At 37.9% G+C, this 22004-nt stretch overlaps 1 protein-coding gene across 1 annotated transcript; it reads left to right on the forward strand.

Annotated features, from left to right (window-relative positions):
• The first annotated feature begins 5666 nt into the window (after nucleotides 1–5666).
• wdr36 (WD repeat domain 36) lies at nucleotides 5667–21796 on the forward strand. The gene is made up of 23 exons (XM_072692922.1): nucleotides 5667–5930; nucleotides 8849–8876; nucleotides 9271–9371; nucleotides 9625–9742; nucleotides 9891–10023; nucleotides 10166–10220; nucleotides 10313–10445; nucleotides 11163–11338; nucleotides 11660–11780; nucleotides 12592–12657; nucleotides 12848–12931; nucleotides 13092–13246; nucleotides 13369–13483; nucleotides 14660–14825; nucleotides 15337–15445; nucleotides 16873–16952; nucleotides 17430–17537; nucleotides 19281–19378; nucleotides 19518–19660; nucleotides 19744–19860; nucleotides 19976–20057; nucleotides 20175–20362; nucleotides 21569–21796. The coding sequence occupies exons 1-23, from the start codon at nucleotides 5775–5777 to the stop codon at nucleotides 21716–21718; spliced, it is 2682 nt and encodes an 893-aa protein (XP_072549023.1). The 5' UTR covers nucleotides 5667–5774; the 3' UTR covers nucleotides 21719–21796.
• Nucleotides 21797–22004: the final 208 nt, after the last annotated feature.

Genomic DNA, 22004 nt, shown 5'->3' on the forward strand with positions numbered 1-22004 from the left:
CTCATATCTCTTACATCACGAACCCTGGGCCTCAATCAGTATCTCCCTAAGAATTGTCTTAAATTAGTTCCTGAGGAATGGCAACGTCATGTAAGCAACCAAGCATCTTGTTGAGTTTGTTGATCACTAGCCTCCTATCTTCTAGGTATACATCTTGGAATTCTCTCTTCCAATTCATCCTCTGGAGCCTTCGTCAGGTCAGGCACTTGGGTGGATGCTGGGTGGCACGGCTCAGCTTGCAGTCAGCCACCCAAAGGTGTTCACTATGGTTAAGGTCAAGGTTCTGTGCAGACCAGTCAAGTTCTTCCACATCAAAGTTAGCTCTATGCATCTCGCTTTGGTCATGTGGGCATTGTCATACTGAAATAGGAAAGGGCCTTCCCCAAACTGTTGGAAGTTGGAAGCACACAACTCTTTAGAATGGCGCGATAGCATCAAGATTCTTCTTCAGAGGAACTAAAGGGCCCAGACTATGACAAACTGTTCCAAACCACCAGACTTTTTCCTTCTTTACCAAATGTCACAGTTGGCACTATGCATTTGAGCAGATACTGTTCTTCTGCCATCCACCAAACACACTGCTGGATGGTAAAGCATGATTTCTCACGCTGGAGTACTTTTATGCTACCTCAGAATACAAATGCAGTGTGTTCGTGGTTGAGTTGTTTTTCCTAGACGTTTCTACATCAGAATAACAGCATTTACGGTTGACTGGGGCAGCTCTGGCAAGACTGGAATATGTTGAACTGACTTTTATGATAGTATTCTTGATTCTGTGCACAGGAATTAGAGTAGTATTGTATTAAGTCCTCCAATCTCACAGACACAAAAGTAATTGGACAAGCTAATGAACAGATTATTTTTAATACTTAGATGCAAATCCTCTGCAGTCAAAGTTTGGAATCTGTGGACATTACCAAATGCTGGGTTTCATCCCTTGAGATGCTTTGCCAGGCCTTTAGTGCAGCTGCCATCAGTTGCTGCTTGTTTTTGGGCCGTCCAACCTTTGATTATGGTCTGCAGTAAGTGAAAGGCTGCATAATTGAGTCAAGGGCTGACTTGGCCATTTAAGAATATTCCATTGCTTTGCCTAAAGATGTTTTTGGGTTTTAGTTTTCATGGAATGTTGTCATTCCATCATTCACTTGTACTGTGAAATACTGTTTTGACTGAAACTAAGCAGAAAGTTTCTCTATGCACTGTAGAATTCATAATGCTACTTCTACAAGCAGTTACATCATCAGTGAACAGCAGTGGCTCAGTTCTGTTGGCAGTTACATGCCCATGCCCAGCCATACACTGCCTTCATCATGTTTGACAGGTAATGTACTATGTGTCAGATCAGGAGCCTTTCTTTTCCTTTTCTTTCAGTCTCCTTCTTCCATCAGTCTAGTCCCATTTAATATCTAATATCTAACCTGGTAAGGTTTTTTTTTCCCCAGTGGTATATGGTCTTTTAGCCTAATGATGGCTTCCTTTATTTACAGTGTACACTTTTTTGGACCACACACACACACACACACACATATATATATATATACCTCATGAATCTATTCTTAAATTGTATTGTTATTTTGAATTATTATTCAGTATTGACATGCTTGTATATTTTACAATTTTTACCTGGGAGCAAACAAGTAAACTGGAAGCCATTATTAATAGAAATGGAGCTAGGATTGTGTTAAGGACTAGTTCCCATAATATTGTAAGCGAACTAAGACTCTGTCAGTAGTGACATTAGTTATGTATTTGCTTTTTTGTTTATTTATAGACATTTCTGTAAATGTCTAAAATAGCATTAAATGTAAATAGCATTAAAATCCTGATAATTTACTTTGTGAGCATACATCAGTGGAATGTAGACAGTGGAATGTAAAATCTATCCTTCACTCACAATATAACTATAGTAATGCAGGCCTATTTTGTTCCACTCATGTTTTGGATTTACTTGTCTTTGTTTTACTTCAATTCAAACTACACTAAACAATGCCACAGAAATTGATTAGTTGGCTTATAAGGACCTTCAGGGTCAAGTAGGGGTTTGAGCTTTGTTTTTGATTATGCACAAAACAAAAAAACTGTAAATGCATTAGTCTTGTTGGTACATATGGTATAAGCTAAATTTAGCATAATCATTGGAGCCTCGATTGAATAAGGAACACCCCCCCTGGACAGACCGCTAGTTTATCACAGGAGCCATGGTGGTGTAACATTTAAAACATTTTAACCAACAATAAATGCTACCATCTAAATCAATGCTATTTTTTCAGATTAATTTATATATATCTAAATCTTACTTATGTATTGTTGCTGCTGTCAAACGCAAAAATATCTCCAAAATGGCAACATTACAGGCAACGGAAAAAAACTTCACTTTAAATGGAAGTCAGTGTAAAAAGATGTACTCTCAGTATAGCGGCAGCATGACAGCATTGATAGACAGTGGTGTTTGAACATTTGTGAACCCTTTAGAACTTTCTATATTTCTATATATTTCTGCAGGTGTGACCTAAAACTTTATCAGATCTTCAAGTAGAGAAGGAAACCAAATCAAACAAATAAGACACTTTGACTTGGTCATTCCAACCTTTTTCTTCTTTAACCATTCTTTGCTTGTGTGCTTGTATGCTTAGGGTCACTGTCTTGCTGCATGACCCACATTCTCTTGAGATTCAGCACATGTACAGATTTCCTGACATCTTCCTTTAGAGTTTGCTGGTATCATTAAGATTTCATTGTTTCATCAATGGCGGCGAGCCTCCTGGCCCAGGTGCATCAAAACAGGGAGGGTAATAATGGATAATTACTTTCCTCCTTTTGTACACTACCTGTCTGATTGCGGATTGTAGTCCAGACTCTTTAACAATAGTTTTGTAACCTATTCCAGCCTGATGAACATCAACAACTCTTCTTCTGAGGTCCTTAGAAATCTCCTTTCTTTGTGCCATGATACACTTCCACAAACATGTGTTGTGTGATGTGAAGAACAGGGTGCTTACACACGCCTGATTAGCATCCTATTGATTAAAAACACCTGACTTTAATTTTACCTTTTGTTCAAAGATATGTAACATCCCCAATAAATTGCTTTAGCTTATCTAGGAACTGATAAAGTTCCAGATCAAATTTATGTAGAAATCTGGACAATTCTAAAGAGTTAACAGGGTTATATACATATACATTATTTGTGTTTTTATAATATAACAATATATCTTAGTATTTCTTTTTAATTGGCCATATATTGGCCTGATCATGGTCATACAGTGACACATACAGTAAATTAAACTTACTGTCTCACTGTCTCATTAACCATATAATAGGTCAATATTGTTATACTTTCATATTACTATTTTCCTTACACATCTCACTAAATTCTGAAAAGTGTTTATTTCTACAGCCACCCTAAACAGAGTTTTTAAGCTTAATTTAAACAATGCTTAAGACCCTGGAATATATTAGCATTATATTGGCCCATAATACAGGTATTGGCACAGAGTTGAGTGTGTTTGTGTGTGTGTGTTTATTAAAAGGGCTTTCCAGTATTATTTGATTACTTGATTACTTCTTTTTTTTTTTTTTTTTTTACAAATGGATTTACAAGGTACATGTGGGCTGTGGATGTGGGCTTATTAGGGACAGTTCCATGTTTGTAACTAACATTCATACAGGTGAACGATAAACAGTGAACAGAAGAAAGATAAAAAATGCTAACGTTTTTTCATGCTTTTCAGAGAAGCAAGAAGAGAGATTAGAACAGTTTCAGTCTCTTTGATGTGGGACAAATGTGGTTATTGAGTCTTTTGATGATTTATGAGTCACTACCTCTTCTAATATAACTGGTAATGCATATGTCCAGTGAGTTAGTTCCATGAACATGGTTTAAAATAGTTATGGAAATAGTGGTAAATTAAGAACACTTGGGATTTTCTAGTTTTGACTCATATATAGTGAGTCTGTTATGTGTAATCACTGAAGTGATGCCCCAAAACCAAACAAAATGATAAATTGATAACAGTGTTGATAAATGTACTGTATGAGCAGTTTCAATCACAATGCTTCAAGATGAAGGAGAGAAAGCTCACTGGTAAGTAATAACACCTGTTTCAGATGCAAGGGTGAATGGATGGGGTTTAAACTGAGAATTGTGCTACAGTTATTTTTTCTTGTCAACAGATTATTTGTTCCTGGCTTTTGTATTCCTCACCATCAAGCCATATGTGAGCCACACTAGGAAAATCAATGCATATGAATGTCTTCAGAACGTTCAAAATGATTGCAATAATATAATAATTAGAGTTGTGGAGGTAAGTTTCTTGTGGAGCATTACCAAAATAACTAGTCAGATTATTTCTTATAGTGTGGCTAATATTATACATAAACATGTATGTTATATATTTGTGTGTGTGTTGATTTTGTCTCTCACAGAAGAGCAACCTTAATTGTTCTGAAGTCCCAAAGGTAGGCCAGAAAGCCTTTTACTATATTTTTGTTGTATTTACTTATTTCAAAAGTGTTAATTTAAAAGTGTTATTTAAAAAGACTACATGTTGTTGCTGTCGAACAATAACTACATTTTTTATGTTTTAACTTTTTGACATAATTGAAATCCGACTGTTGGTCTTTACATTGCATAGGAATTTCATGATGAATAGATTAATAGAAATGCTTTATAGAAATAGACTTCCATTGAAAATTGAATGCTTGAAAGTACCAATTTGGAGATGCTATGTGAATACAAACTCAGTTGCCTTTTTTGATTTCCCAGCATTATGCAGACCCTAAGTGCATTTTACAATACAAACATAAATCTACAAGCTCTGAACACAGAAGTTCTGAGAATATCAGCTCCGAGAAGTCTGAAGTGAAGGTTAACCTGCAGGACATATTTGACCAATTAAGATACAGCATGGTATGAAGCAGCATTCAATCAGATTTCAAATATACAACCATTCTGTTTTCAATCTGTGTTGAGTGTTAAAAAGACATGTTTACCTGTACCATTACAGAACACGTCAGAGTGTAAAGCCGTGGAGCCCTGCACAACAACTGCACCCAGAAGGAAAAATGGACGGAGAGCTTTCTTGAAGTGCTGGTGTGGCTTTATCTCACAGAACTTGTCACAGCATGCTATGTCACTGACATGCTGACCATGATGGGTTTTTTTTTTGTGAACACAGTTTAGACCAGAGTTTCCCAGTTCTGGCATGTGTGACTTACTGCCTTGCATGGATTCATGTTGTTTAGGGGATGAGGTTGGTGTGTTAGAGCAGTGAACACATTGTGCAGGCCAGTCTTTCGTCCACTACCAGAACTGGGAAGCTCAGTTGAAGTGTAACTGTAGTCTCTATTTATCCTGCACTTGTCATTTACAACATTTTGTAATGTAATGCCATCTCTGGAATTTGTAGTCTTTTCAGTTACTAATGTAACACCTTGATGGTTTAGTTTGTGTTTTATGTTTCACTATTGATTTATTTTTATTTATTAAAACCGTGTAGAAAGCATGTAAAACGATAAATTATGGAATATGTCATTTCAAAAGATCTCAATAAAATAAAAAGCAAACTACACACGTGTTTTTGGCCTCAACTGTTCAGTAGCGGACTAGGAACTGATTAGGGGAAGCGCTGCACGGACTGTTTTAGTTGTTGCTCCAGCGGCTGCGCTAGTGAGGGGAGAACGGAGCTTCACAACAGATCACAAATCTAGTTTAACTGAGCGCTTAGCGCTTCTGTCTGTTTATAGAGGTACATGGTTGCAGTTAAACACTCAACATGTCTGTCGCAAGGGAAAAAGGAAGCTCGATATTCTGTGGATTCAGGGCACTCGGACTCTACTCCAACCATCTACCACACGTGGTCCGTTTCCATAAGAAACACCGGGAGTTCTATGTGGTGACAGCAGTGGGGCAGTGTTTCCATACGTATAATGTAAGTCTCTGGGGAAAAAACTAACTATTCTGGAGGACTGTAACCGAAATACTGCTTTTTTTCTGCTTCCTCACTGTTTTCTTGCTTGTTTTCATCTTACATGGTGAGTGTCGTTAGCTAGCAACCCTGCTAACAGTTAAATGCTACAAGTATCCTCAGCATGCACGTTAGCGTTAACTAACGTTACTTCTAGACATTTGAGCTGTGATCGAATAAAACTACTAACTCAGGACTCAGACTGGATACACTACTTTTTAAATTGGCAGACAGATCAGTGTGTTTCTGTAGACTGTTAAAGTAATTCTGCTGCTATCCTCATGAGTTACTTCAATTAAGATTAGTGGGCTCATCTTAGAAGCAGGCATGCAAGCCCAAATCATGACAGTACCTCCACCATGCTTGACTGATGAGTTCAAATGTTTTGGATCATGAGCGGATCATGTCTTTCTCCACACTTTTTGGCATTTCCATCACTTTTGTAGAGATGCATATTGGTCTCATGAGTCCTTTTGTGGCTCTGTATTTCCTTTGCAAATTCCAATCTGACCTTCAGAGTGTTACTGATAAGTGCTTTCCCTCTTATTATATGGATTCTCCATTTCTGCTCTGCTAGTCATGAATTTTGATATATTCACCTGTGCCCTGTGAAGGTTGTTGTTGATGTCAATGATGGTTGTACATGTTCTGAAAGTATATTTTTGCCACCACCCTTACACACATGATAGGGGTATTAGATATACATCTACCTGGATTAGCATTGCAGAGGAATAACAAATTTGGGTAAAAAAAAAAAAAGTGGGTAAAATGGTGACATTTTATTTGCATTGGTCACACAGTCCCTAAATAGTGTGCTTTAAATAAATAAATCAAATATTGATTTGAATTATCTACTCATCAGTCAGATGCTGAAATGATCTTCTGATGCTAAGGCTGTTTCCTAATTAGAAGGAATGGTTCATCCTCTGTACAACCTCATCCCCTTTAATCCCCATTAATTTTGCACAGACATTGATAGTATTTTGGGGCTATTTTAGCTTGTCACTGGCGCATTATTATAAAATATTACTTGTGGAATGTCAAATGTTCTAGTATTCAACTCATTATGCACTGATATGTTACAATTTCAGCTTTCAACAGTATAACAAACAACCTTGAACATGGCAACCTATGGTGGCAGGCAATCATATTTTTATGTGAAAAATAATAACATGTTTGCTTGCAATATCTGCATCAAACTGGTTTCACACTAACCTAGCTGTTGCATTCTTCTTTTGTGATGCTTTTTCAGGCTTTTACTGTTATATTGGCAGTGTGATTTGGGTCATGGTCTTGAAGCTCCACCTGTATAATGAAGATCCTCCAAATTAGATTCGATGCATCAGTCAGAATGTTTGGGTAGACTTCAGAAGTCATTCTGCTGCTCCCATCATGTGTTCTAGAAGCAGCCACGCAAGCCTAAGCCATGCCACGGCCTCCGTATTGCTTATCCATATGATTAAAACCGTAACACAACATTAAGTTAAAGTATCAGTATTTAATTCTAACTTCAAAAACACTGCATGCTGTGTATTCCATGTAATGTAATATATATTCCATATAATGGCAATTGCGCTCTTTGTGATATTATACTGATATACTGTTTGTTTGAGATGGTGAAATAGTCACTATGCTGCTCCTTTCCAAAGCATAATTTTCACAACACTCATCTCTACCACATTTGTGGAATTACATCGCACGCCGATGGTAACCTGCATAGGTGTGATATTACAAATAGTCATTTTTTATATCTTGTATTAAGTAGTTATCAAATATAAATAAAGTATTATAAAGATATTTGCAATATATTGCCCAGCCCTGGTTGGCATCGTTAGGTACCTCTACATTCCTTCCAGGATAGAAGTATCATTCCTTCTAGGTTAGTGGGGTAGCGATATCACATATCATATCAAAGCTGTTGCTATAATCTACCAAAAGCAGATTATATTCAGCCATGTGACTCCACTGCTGCTTTCTCTTTGCTGGCTTTCTGTGGCTGCCTGCATCAGAGTCAAAACCTTGACGCTGGCCTACAAAGCCAAGAACAGAGCAGCCCTCTCCGTACTCGATGGCAATTGTCAAAAGCCGATCCGCACCAAGAGCCCTTCGAGCATCAAGTACGGCTTGGCTTGATCCGCCATCCCTCAAAATCCACGCAAGACAAGCGTCCAGGCTTTTTTCTGTCCTGGCACCCAAAGTGGTGGAACGAGCTTCCCCTGGGTGTCCGAACGGCCGAGTTGCTCGCTGTCTTCAAACGCTGACTGAACGCCCACCTCTTCCGAGAATACTTGGGCGAATAGCAGAGTGGTCACCTTACTGACTTGTGTTTAGTAGAGTCTAAACTTAGAGATATCTTTAAATTTTTAGTCTATTCCAACTAGCTGAGGTTATTCTTGGGTAAATAGCAAAGCACTTTTGTAAGTCGCTTTGGATAAGAGCGTCTGCTAAATGCCTTAAATGTAAATGTGAATATCTGCCCAGTGTCATTCATTTTACTTCAGTCTTGAATACACAGAGTGGATTATTAATATTATGATGTATTATGAAATCTGGTGACAATATCTGTCTTGTAATATAACAATATATGTTGCAGAACTACAAAATATCGCAAATATAACAAAATGTATTTTTTTTTTTCGGTATCACACAGTCATACCGATGGTTGTTTTGGGGTTTTCTTTACAGATCCCACTCTTTGCTATGAATATCTATCTTCAAATCTTTCAAATCTATTTTCCACTCACTCAGTTATTCACAGTAACAGATTTTTGTTTACTAGGGATTCCCCTGTTAGAATAGAGTTTTCTAATTCCTAATTTTGTTTAGACGCCTAGTTTTGGCATAGAAAGATCTAAATCTTCTTTGCATGTCTGTTTCAACAGGTGAAGAAACTTGGAATCGTTTCTGTTAGTAAGTGATGCAGATTTCATTTTATTCATTGTTTTAAGCAGATTTATTTTTGTCTATGATTAATCAACCACCATTTTATTTTGTCTGTACCTATGTTATGGCTATTAGGATTGAGGAATATAAGGTGCCGTTGTTGACTTTTTCATAAAGTGAGCATACAAATTGATATTAGTGTAGTGCAATATCCAAAACATTAAAAGAAAATGAATAGTTTTTATAGGCCTTAATAATATTTTTAAAAATTTTGATTAACTGTTTTGCTGGTGTTTTATGTGTCTATTCCAAATTATTGAACCCTGGATAAACCTAAACCTAAACCTAAAAGTATTGTATTTAGCGAAAATGTGTTGTATATCATATTGCCCACACATAACTGCTGTCGTTTGTTATGCAGGTGATGCCCTCTCTGCAGACATTTCGTGCCTTGCTGCAGACCGCATGCTTGTCTATGCTGCATATGGAAAACTTATCTCAGCCTTTGCAAAGAACAGAGAGGTAAAGTGTGAATCAAAACAGAATAAACAGTAACTTTTAACTGACTTAGGAATTAACTTTCTAAATTATATTGATATGATAATTATATTAAATTATCAGTAATATAAACGCCTTAAACCTTGGATTAGAAATGCTTCCTTTGCAAATGTTTTTGCTGGGATAGTTGAAGTTAAAATGTTTCCAGATTAAAAGTTGGTTCATGCGTTTGATGCTAAATGGGTTATAATATTAATAATGACCTCTAAATGTACAGGTTGTCCACACTTACAAAGGCCACCAAGCTGATGTCCATTTATTGCTGCCATTTGGGGACCATCTCATATCAGTGGACAGAGAAAGTGTTGTTATCATCTGGGACGTGGAGTCACAAGGTTAGCCCTTTTTTGTAATGAATCATGTTGTTTCGGGTGTGGATAATATAGCATGAATAAAATAGATTTCTGAGTTCAGTAGCAATATTTTTGCCATGTTTTTTTTTTTTTTTTTTCATTTTCTCACCTTTTGATTTGTTTTTAACAGATACATACTTGCAGATTTCATTTGATAAATCATCATTTGAAGTTAGCGCTGTCATGCATCCAAGCACCTACCTGAATAAAATCCTGTTTGGAAGTAGTCAAGGAAGTCTTCAGTTATGGAATGTCAAATCGAAGTACGTTTTCAGCAATCTGAGCACTTTATTTTAAACCTTAAACTGACTACCAGTATTTCTCAGAGGATAGTTTACTAGAAATGTCCTTACAATTCCATACAGACTGTTTTTGTTAAACACACAACCCTTTCCTGTTCCACAGCAAACTTCTCTTCACATTTCCTGGATGGACATCTGCAGTAACTGTTCTTCAGCAGGTCGGTGCTATTGCTTCAATCCAAGCATTGGCCTCTTGGTTATTGACATGATTGTTGGTTAATACAGCTTTTCTCTTTTCTTGATAAACTAGACTCCAGCTGTGGATGTGGTTGGTATAGGTTTGGCTTCTGGACAGATCATCATACACAACATCAAATTCAATGAAACTGTCATGAAGTTTCAACAAGACTGGGGTCCCATCACTGCCTTATCATTCAGAACAGGTAAGTGATCTTGATTAGGAGTTTCAGTTGTGCTATCTGGCTCTTATTACAGATGTCCTATCATAAGAGGGGAAAAAGGAAACCAAACTTGAAACTCAGAATTAGATATTTACACACAGCTATTGTAAAATAAATGTATAAGTATATTAAATATATAAAATATGAAGTTGTGCTGATAAAAACTTGATCACATCAGGACAGGTGCATGTAAACTTAAGTACAGTAAATAGTAACAAGAATTTTCTCATTTTAACTAAAGTAGTTGAGATCTTGTGAACTAGTTTGGAGAGGCTTGTTTGCATATTTCTCCTGGATGCCCCCTTCCAGAGTATGAATGTTTTAAGTTCCATCACCAGCCACCCTGATTTAACATCATTAAGCACTGATTTATCAAACCAAGTGTTTGATAAAAACTGCAAATATTGACGCTGGGTATGCTACGTAAGTAGAGTTTCAGACCTCACTGAATGAAATTTGCTCTATAATTTCACACTTCATTCATATTTAGGAGTGTGCTGATGTAAAAACATTTACTACAAAAACTTTATTGCAGTTTGCGATGTATAATATCACAATATTAGAAAATATATTCAGTAGAATAACAACATGGCTTTATCTGTTAATATATCTGCTTAATCTTAGGCTTTTTGCAGGCCAGTAATAATCATTTGTATGTTTTGTTTTTTTTTTCTCCCCTCTCTTTGATCTGCTTTGTAGATGGTCATCCAGTAATGGCTGCTGGCAGTCCTGTTGGGCACATAGGATTGTGGGATTTGGAGGAGAAGAAGCTGGTTGGTCAGATGAGAGATGCGCACACCACAGCCATTGCTGGTCTCACTTTTCTGCACAGTGAACCACTCCTAATCAGCAACGGGGCTGACAATGCCATTCGGGTTTGAGTTTTTCATGTTTTTCCTCTCTGCTTATTTATATATTCAAGAATGTAGTTTTATAACAGTTAAAGTAGATCTTTCAAAATTGCAAGACAGGTTTGGCAAAAAGCTAATATAATAAATAAAAATTCCAATATTATAAATGATTTACTTTCACTTGTAGAGCACTTTTCATATTGGCAACAGCTCAGAGTATTTTACCCAATTATGTCCAATAAAGAGTGAAAACTAATAAACTACGAGCATGCTTTCATTTGTTTTCCACATATTTTTGTTAGATTATATTTATTGACAGTTTGGTGGTTGGGCCATTTTGTGTAGGTATGGATTTTTGACACACCAGGAGGGGAAGGGCGTCTACTGAGACTTCGAATGGGACATAGTGCACCACCCACCAAGATCCAGCACTATGATCAGAGTGGCCAGCACATTCTAAGCGCTGGTATGGCTTTTGCTTATTACTTTATACATTCAAACTACTCGTCTATTATTTTGAATGATAAATATAGGTTTGTCTGGAATGGGCTCTTTTGCCATAAGAGAGAATCCCACCTCTCCCTCTCCCAGAAAACAGCACAGCAACAGCAGACATCATTATTTATTATTGATGATACACATTTCATTGATCAGTCAGAACTAAGATTATGGGATATTAAAGCCAAAGAGCATTTTTTCCTCCTATTCAAATGTATTTTTTCAGTAGCTTTCAAATTAAGTTAAAAATGTCTTTAAAAGATTTAAAGGTTTTAATCAGTGTACATAATCATTGTTGGCAACCAAAAATGTATGTCAAACATGATTTCCGTGAAAGCTGAGTGTCAGTCCTCCAATTATTTTTCAAGTTGCAATCATCGGGGTCTAAGCACTGAACACTTTTATGGATCCAGTACTGCACAAATGATGAGTAATGTTTTTAGATTGGCCTTAGAGTCTATGGAGTGATATATGGACTAATATGGAGTCTAATATGGAGACTTCGAAGCCTGATCTGAATTTACATAGCCGTTAAAATCAGTACTTCCACAACAATGCCTGTGTTTTAGTCTTTACACTGGAATACACCAAAACTTTCATGTTAAAATCACTGAAGTTATCTCTTGGGAACGATTCTGCCGAATCCCTCTTTCTGATCCTCACTATTATTCACTGCTCATTGATTTTCCTATGTTACTTAATGCTTAATGTATTATGTGTATGCATGGAAAGTGGGAAGTTGATAACTTTAACATAATAAGATTTGTATGTATTGTCAGGCCAAGATGGTACCCTTCAATCCTTTTCTACTGTTCATGAGAGGTTTAATAAGAGCTTGGGACGTGGTAAGACTTTTCTTATTGATTGATTACACATACAATGCAGAAAAGCAAATTAAGAACTTTCTATTGCATAGAACTGCTATAATTTGTATTATTTAGTAACTTTAGTCCATTCTTTAGTCAGAATTACTAACTAAAGGTGTGAATACATATTCAATTACATTTTTAACTGTGAGATTCAAATTTTGTTTAGGCTCTTTAAACAAGACAAAAGCCAAAAAGAAGAGTGTGATGTACGATACAGCAAAACTGCCACCTATCACTACTTTTGCATCAGGTATTTGTTTTTCTTTAAATGGACACTTTTTTTGTACATGCATGCTTTTTTTAATGAATTTTTAAATGAATAAATATTTAGTTTTCATGAAATAACAGTATTTTCATTTCATTTTTATTCAGTATGTTACGTTACATGTTGTCTGTGTGTCCCTACATAGAGAGTGCCCGTCAGAGTGACTGGGATGGCATAGTGGCTTGTCATCAAGGTTTTCTTGTCACCACTACCTGGAACTATCAGAAAGGCTCCATGGGAGCTCACAAACTGGAGCCTGAGCGTTTTAACAAGAACCGTGCCCTCAATGTTCATGCCACGGTCAGTGTGTGTGTGGGGGGTTGCACTAAGCCAGAATAGTAAAATGCAGTTTTGTGTTTGTTTCCCACACTGTACTAAAACAAAGTCTTACAAAGTTGTGTATGTTCTTTATGCCTCTGCAGGCTGTAGACATCAGTTCCTGTGGAAACTTTGCAGTGGTTGCACTGTCTTCAGGACACATAGATGTGTACAACATACAATCAGGTCTCCATAGAGGACAATTTGGAAACGACAGAGGTAAGTTTATCTAAAATGGGTAAGGGTGTAACAATGTCAGTACAGTACTGAAAAAAAAATCATAAAGTGAAGCAAAAAAAAATCTAGAAACAGCATTTTGAATGTAACCTCTAGTTTCAGTTTATCATTAGTGCTGATGCGTCCCTTAGCCTCTGGATAGCCTCAAATTTGCTGTGAAAACCATTAAATTGTATGTAGTTTTGCATCAAATGTCCCAGTGAATCCGTACTGTCCACTTGTTAATTGAGATCAACATTGATGTTCCTGTGCTAATTTACTATGTATGGTGGAGCATGCATGAAACCTTTTGCGAATATTACTCTACCTTCTGTTATCTGCTTCTTTCACTTCAGATGCCAGTTCTCTATCTCTCGACTTGTCAACAAATGCATGTGTTCAACTGTCTTTGACGGGGAGCTCAAAGCCTGATTTGTGTTTATTCACTCAGCAACTGTAGGGGGAGCCCAGCAGCAAAAAATACTACTTCTCACTTAATGCTGCTTTAAGCCTGATCCAGTGTATCTTTTTCTTTTTTCTTTTTTTTTTTTGCATTTTAAAGATGCCAAAAACTAGAATTATTCACAGCCTTCAGCATTGAGGGTTTTTTAAAAGGTAACAAAGCTGTCCACATGTTTGCTAATATAGCCAAAAATAATGATGATAATAATAATATTACTACTAATAATAATAATAGATCATCCGTTTAACTGAACGCAGTGCTACATGCCTTTTCTGGTAGTAAGTAAGGTAGCAAGTGAAAGGTGAAGCTGCTATACATGCGTTAGAGTATGAAAGTATGAAATCATTGCACAGTCAAAACACTATAAAATGGTAATGCACCTCTGGGCACTAATGCACTAATGGGCAGCCTGGCACATCCAACCCAAACTGAGTAGCTTTCTGAAAATTGAAATGACAAAGATTGATCAGCTTTACTTGGATCGGCTCAATGGACAAAAAACTGGATCGTGACAATCCTGTTTTGAGTTCCAAGTTTTACACATGCACAAACTCCTTTGCATTTTTTACACTTGATATGTGATCTGTGTGTTTCCAAGCCTAACTTTTCTGTGTGGTAAATAATATGAGCTTGTTTGGAATCGATGCATGTTTGGTACAAAAAATACTGAAATACAGAGTGAGTGATCACGTCATCCGGTGTTATGTGTTTTGCAGCACACTCCGGGCCAGTGAGAGGTGTTGCTGTAGATGCACTCAACGAGCTCACGGTCAGCGCTGGAGCTGACCGACTGCTGAAGATCTGGAAGTTTAAATCCAAAGATCTTTTACACACAGACAGCCTTCCGGCATCTCCAGCTTCCATGTTCTTGCACAGAGATAGGTCAGTCTTGAAAATTGTTAGAGTAAAATCAGTTTGAGATATTCAAAATTATTGGGATCACATTTACCCCTATTATGATGGTCAATGTGAACGTTACTTAAAGGTGCTGGCCTGTGTCTGTATTATTATTTTTTTTTTTGTACTGCAGTGCTGGCACACAATTGGCTGATTTAGATATTTGAATGACTGTATAGGTTTTCCTAATAAAATGCTTGCTGAGTGTCGTTAGAGGTGTAAATAAGTGACTAAGGGTGTGTATTTTACAAAGGGAGGCATGTCGGCATATTATTTCAAGGGAGTAGCTTCTGAATATTCCAATACACTATATAGCTTCGTCCACATTTGGGCTGAAATACTGCCATATATACAGAATTCCTCTGCACATGAATTTCTGCACATTTATTCTCTCAAACACTAGTAATGGATTGACTAGGAAGTGCGTATAATGCAAACTCTCTTTTTAAATGTAACGCAACTGTAATGGGGAAAATGTGTGCTTACTGCTCCATAGTGGAATGCTGGCCATTGCTCTGGATGACTTCACCATTAGTATCTTGGACATGGAAACCAAGAGGATTGTGCGACGTTTCTGTGGCCAGCGGGGACAGGTTAACGATATGGTAAGCATCAGGTCCTCACAGTGCTGAATTCATAAGGATCAGTGTTTCAGACACTTAGAACTTAGCATTGTCTCATGTACTACAGCTCCTGGTGTATGTCTTTAACACTTTAATACCAGGACCATAGACCTCTGTTCTTAATAAAAAATATTGTCATCTTTTTACATGTACTTTTACTGACAATTAGAAGAGATTATCAGTGTTTGTGAGTCTTATCCACTACAACTTACATAAGTACCTCTTCACTGTTCACTCAGGAAATATCCCTAGCTAGTGTAGCTAAATACACTAGAGTCAAAGTTGGATGCTGCCAGATACAAAAGTCAGTATGGATACCTAGATACAAAAGATGGATGATGCTTAACAGCTGGATTCATATGCTGCACTGTACTGTGTTTGAGTGTGAAAGGAATCAAAGTAAGACATTTGAGTGCAAGTCATGTCAAGCCTATTATTATTGCAGAGTTGGTGTTAAACTTCAGTTAGTTTTTAAAGATCTCAAGCAACTCCGCTGTATGAAAACCCAGGGAAAGTGTGTTCCACTACCTCAGTGCCAGGGCATAACAGTCTAGATGTTTGTCCTACGTCTTGAAGAGGAGTTGTATGACTGAATTTAGAAGGTTGAAACGTTAGTGTGAAGTCTGAGTGTTGTTACTTGTGCTTTGATGTGTAAGGAACAGAAATTACCGTATGCAGTGTTTTATTTTCTTCGTTACACGTTAGTCAGCTTTTATTGTTTCTATGGTTAATCAGATATGTAATGAGCTCTGAAGCGACTGAAGTGATAAGAAATCTGAATTCTTTTGTGAATGTGGGCACATTGTTTGCTCAGAAACTATCCCTTAACAAAAGAAACGCCCACACACATAGCTCAAATTTAAATATGCTGAATATTGCATATAATATACTGAATTATTTCAAACCATTTATCTCAGCAATAACAGTTGTAAGATCCCATTACGACAGACGAAGATAATCAATCATACAGTGAAAAATAACAGGAAGCTCTCATTTTAGAGAAAGTAGTTCTCTGAGATCTTCTGAGCTAGTTTGAAGAACCACCAGGTTTCTCCTGGATGCCTCCAGCCAGCGTGAGGATTTGTTCACCTGATTTACATTTATTAAGCACTGATTCACCAAACCTGGTGTTGGATGATAAATAATAATGGACTCCCATGATAAGAGCTTTGGACATGTTTTAATTAACACAGTGATGTAAAACCACTACTCTTTGTATTTGTTCCGATATAAGAAACACTCACTGTCCAGATGATAAGGAGCTTTTCAGTTCTAGTTTTTACAGGCGTCATAAAACTTTGCATGGTAATATCAGTAATATGGACATGCAGATTTTTAAGAAAGGATATTAAAATCTCTGACTGTATCTCCTAAGTGACTTTTTAAATGTTCTTTGTTATTTTGTGCAGACCTTCAGCCCTGATGGACGGTGGTTAATAGTAGCCTCCATGGACTGCACTATCAGAACATGGGACCTTCCCTCTGGCAGGTAACGGCTTAATGGACGCTTTCATTTGCTTTGGTCACTTCCTTGGAGCTCGGAGATGATGTGTCGCATTCTATTAGGTGACCTTATGACTGCTCACTAGAACCACACTCCTCCAGCCTCTGAAAGAGGGGAAGACCATTCTTTCTTTGGACTTTGTTTCGCTTTCTAAATTATTTACTCTGCCAGATTTTCTGCGATGACCTTTTGTCGAGTCATCCTAGTGTGCTTTTGACAAAAAACAACCAATGAAACTCTTTCAAGAGATAAAGCTTATCTTGGGACACCTTAAAGTTTATCTTTTTGTGTATGGAGTGTTCTATGGCTATTAAATCCCCTTGTGGTAAGCAGGTTTTCCTCCCTCTCTCTCTCTCCCTCTCTCTCTCTCACACACTCACACTCAATCTCTCTCGTTCTTTCTCTTGCTTTCTCTCTCTTACACTCTTGTTCTAACTCTCGCTCTCTGTCTCGCCTGCACAGTTTGGTCGACTGTTTCCTGGTAGACTCCGCAGCTGTCAGCGTCAGTTTCTCTCCTACGGGGAACTTCCTTGCCTCCTCCCATATTGACTGTCTGGGTATTTACTTATGGTAAGAGATCTTAGTACTTTTCCACCTCTTCTTTAGTCCTTGTATGACAGCTTGTGAATGGAAGGAAAGGTCATTGATGGTGTCTAATTTGTTAGTTTCACACACTTATGAATGTCAGGGGAAAAGTTTCTGGTGACTTCAAAAAGCGTTGGTGTAGCACAGTGAGCAACAACCCCCCCCCAATTCCAGGTTTGGGTACTGATTCCGGTCTACAGTACAATTCCCCGGCCAGGCAAGCACACCATGCTATAGTTCCAGGGCAAGACTCCAAACTCGCAGTCACCTACCTGAGTAACATAATTCAAATGTAAGTCACTCTGCATATGCTGTAAATATAAATATCCATTTTCCCAAATGTATCTGCCTTCATTTATATAGTCATAAAAAAAATAAAAATCTTTACCTGGACATTAGATCTTCACTTGGAGGTAATATAGCTAAACATACCATATAAGAATCTTTACACATCATATGTAAAATGTAATTAATAAAAACACTATTTTCTCAGGGAGGGAAAGGATAGGACACCCCCCACATTTATTACCACTTTAAATGTCTAAAATTAGAATCAGGAATCAGGCCGAATCAGCTGGAGATAATTAACACATCATTAGAGAGGATTCTGGAGGAGCCTGTCTTATTTAAACCTCCAACATTTAGTTTGGTTTGATCTTGATTATTCAAGTAAGGGGTATCACCATGACCCAAAGTGCATTCTGAGGCTTTCCTAAAGAAGGTTGTAGATGTGTATGAGTCTGGGAAGGGGTTTAAAAAGATCCAGAAAGATAAGAAAAGATAAGTAAAGACATCTCCAACAATCCAAAAATGTCGTCATGGGACCTACAGGTAGCTCTTGCCATAGTTGATGTAAAATAACAAAGGGAATTCCATAACAGTATCTATATGCTGTATTTCTTATAAAAAAAGCTTTCACATGACGGAATACCAAGGCACAACTAAGAATTACATATACTGGAATATTCATACAAAAAATCTATGTAACCTCAGTATGGCAAACAATAGTGAAGAATGGAAATAGTAACTTAAAATAACAGGATTTTTTTTCTTACACTAGTTTGAAAATATGCAGTAAATTTGATTTTTGACATTTTTTGTTTTTTATTGTTGATTCCATTTCATTTCTGAAATTGAGGCCAAAAATAACAAACTTGGGAATGTCTCAGGCAAACAATCTTTGGTTCTAATAAAGAACCATTTCTGTAAAAAGAGATATACACTACAGGGACGAAAGTATTGAGATGCCTGCTCATTCTTTTGTTGAAGTAACTGTCTCTACTGTGCAGGCTTTCTTTCAGATTTTGGATATGATTGTATTCAGCAATAAGAGCATTAGTGAAGTCAGGATATTGGGCAGTCACCACCCTACCTTATCCCCAACTCCCCAGCTCATCCCAAAAGTACTAAATGGCGCATCATTGTTCCAGAGAACAATTGGCAGTACTTTACTTCAAGGAGGAAACACGCTGTGCATTTGCACATCTGTGTCAGCAATGGGTGAAGTTAAAGTAGCTGAATGAGGTGTCCACAAACATCTGGACATATAGTGTATGTGTGAAGCAGCTTTAAGATTTAAAGGAGTCAATGTAAAGGTACTTTACCAAAATGAAGGTTCTTCATACCCACAGCCCTTCTTCAAACATAGTTCTATATGAAACAAGGTGTGTTTGTGTGTGTTTGTGTGTGTATAAGAGTTTAATAATTGTTCTGGGCTTCATGTTACAGGTCCAACAACACACTGTGTAGTTTGGTGTCTTTGCGCCCTCTACCTGCAGACTATGAACCTTCAGTGGTGATGCTGCCTGGCACCTGCCCAAGCAAAGGCAAGTGTATTTTGTACTTGTATACACACATACACCCCACAGTCATTATTGCTGTTGGCTTTTTGCTGTTTTCACTATCAAAAGCAGCGCTGCAATCATCAAACATGCTGAGATCTGTGTTGGTGGTGTGTTTGAGCAGATGATGAAGAGGTGGATACAGATGCTGAAAGCTTTGAGATGGCAGAGTATGTGTCTCCTGCACAGCTAGACGAACAGCTGATCACTCTGTCTTTGCTACCCGAGTCACGCTGGAAAAACCTCCTAAACCTAGACATTATTAAGGTTTGTGTGCTTAAATGATAGGTTCCTGAATGGACTGCAACATTGCCTTCATCACTTACAAATGCAGAACTTTCTTCAAACAGAAAAGGAACAAGCCAAAGGAACCGCCTAAAGTGCCTAAGGCAGCCCCCTTCTTCATCCCCACCATTCCAGGGCTTGTACCTCAGTTCGCCCACATTGAAACACCTTCAGAAGAACAGGTGAGTAAACTTCTATTAGTCTGTTTTTGGAATTAGGGGGAGGGGTTTTGGAGATGTTGGTCATCACTTCCCTTCCTCCCTCCCATTAACTTAACGTAACTTTCCTTTTTCACAGTCCAAAGTGGTCAACCTGGGAGCACTGGCGCAGAAGTCAAGTTTCTACCTCCAGCTTGAAGCAGCGCTAGAGTCTAATCTCTGTAAGTCTCAAGAATTCCATGATGAATCTGCTGCAGTGTTGCATGCAGGCCTTCGAGTTGTCATTGCTAAACATGTAATGGCATAAACAAATGATTATTATTATTACTGTGTTCTAGACGAAGGTGCGGTGCAGTTCCTGAAGGAATTAGGCCCGTCTGCTATAGACACAGAGCTGCGAGGCCTGGCACCGGATATGGGTGGAGAGATTCAGGTCATGCAGAGTTTCCTCAAGATGATTGGCACCATGCTGCATTTGAAGAAAGATTTTGACCTGGCTCAGGCCTACCTAGCACTCTTCCTGAAGGTCAGCCCCACTTCTCTCTGTCTAGTGCTCTGGATTACTGGGTGTACAGTTGGGATGCACTTTGATATTGGAATATGTGTATCAAATATTTAGATTTGATTTAATAAATGTTTATGCATCTGTGTCAAGATGGCATTTGTGCAGGGCTTTCATATAGATGCATCCCTACCGTTTAATGGTATAGTTTTATTTTAAACCAGTGGCAGCTTGCCAAGCCCGGGAAATAAACCCACAACCCTGTTATTGATAGCCCAGCGCTCTAACCGCTGAGCCACCACTGCCCCATAAAAATAGGGGCAGTGGTGGCTCAGCGGTTACAACTGGTTGTGGGTTTAATTCCCGGGCTTGGCAAGCTGCCACTGTTGGGCCCTTGAGCAAGGCCCTTTACCCTCTCTGCTCCCCGGGTGCTGGAGTTGGCTGCCCACAGCTCTGGGTGTGTGTGTACTCACTGCCCCTAGTGTGTGTGTGTGTGTGTGTGTGTGTGTGTGTGTGTGTGTGTGTGTGTGTGTGTGTGTGTGTGTGTGTGTGTGTGTGTGTGTGTGTGTGTGTGTGTACTACCACAGATGGGTTAAATGCGGAGGACACAGTTCGCTGTACAGTGCACACTGTACAGTAACAAATACGTGCACCTTTACTTTGCTCTAAGTGTTCAAGTCTACTGGCCCTATAATGAGCCAGTTTGTGATTATGTGGCAGCAGGAGATCCTTTCACAACTTATTTCTTGGTGCCAGATACCATGCCTTGAATAGTCATATCTGTTGTGGCAGCACAAAGGGTCCTACTCCGTAGGTGGTGCTGATGTTATGGCTGGCTGGTGTAGATATGAGCTGACACCTTGATTACATTTGGCATGTTTTAAATTTGCCCAAATTGTTCATATTTTTGAAAGCTACTTTGAAACAACCTTTTTCCCCTGCAGGGTTAAGTTAGATAAACAGGTATATAGAAATCTCTTTGCTATCATACAAAAACCTTGTATCTTCAAATTATAAACTTTAAAAACAAAGTTTTGTAGCCTTTCTTTTGGTCCATTCATCATAAATGTTTGGCACAATATAAAGACCAAGTTCCAGATTCACATTGTCAGAAAGTAAAAAAAATGGAAAAAATAAGGACGCAAAGGTTTTACGTGTCTGCAATGATATGTACGATGAATGCATTAATAGCTTGTGGGTTTTGACTCCAGTCTTTTTGTTTTATTGTAGCTGCACCTGCAATTAATAGCGGAGCAACCTGTTCTCATGGAGGAGACAGAGAAAGTTTTGGAGCTGTTGGAGGAGACCTGGATCTCCATGCAGAGCCTCCTCAATCAGAGCATGTGTCTCCTCTCATACATCAAGAGTGCTCTGCTGTAGAGAGCTGTTCTTTGTCTGTGTTTAATTTTTTTTATATGTGTAAAGGAATTGATTAAATATACATAATACAATGAAAGGTTTCTTTTTATATATATATATATGTATATATAATTTTGTTCTATTAAGGTGGTTTATATTTTCCTATTCATTTATTTAAGGAACTGCTTTAGGGGAAGGAGGCATAACCTACATTTTTCTATTTTCTTTTTCCTTTTTTTCTTTTTACTAGATTTGCTACAACTTTGCTCTACCGCCTACCTGTTTTAAACAATTCAGCTAAAATTGG

This window comes from Salminus brasiliensis, chromosome 1 (assembly GCF_030463535.1).
Source record: "Salminus brasiliensis chromosome 1, fSalBra1.hap2, whole genome shotgun sequence".
In the NCBI taxonomy this organism is placed as follows: Eukaryota; Metazoa; Chordata; class Actinopteri; order Characiformes; family Bryconidae; genus Salminus; species Salminus brasiliensis.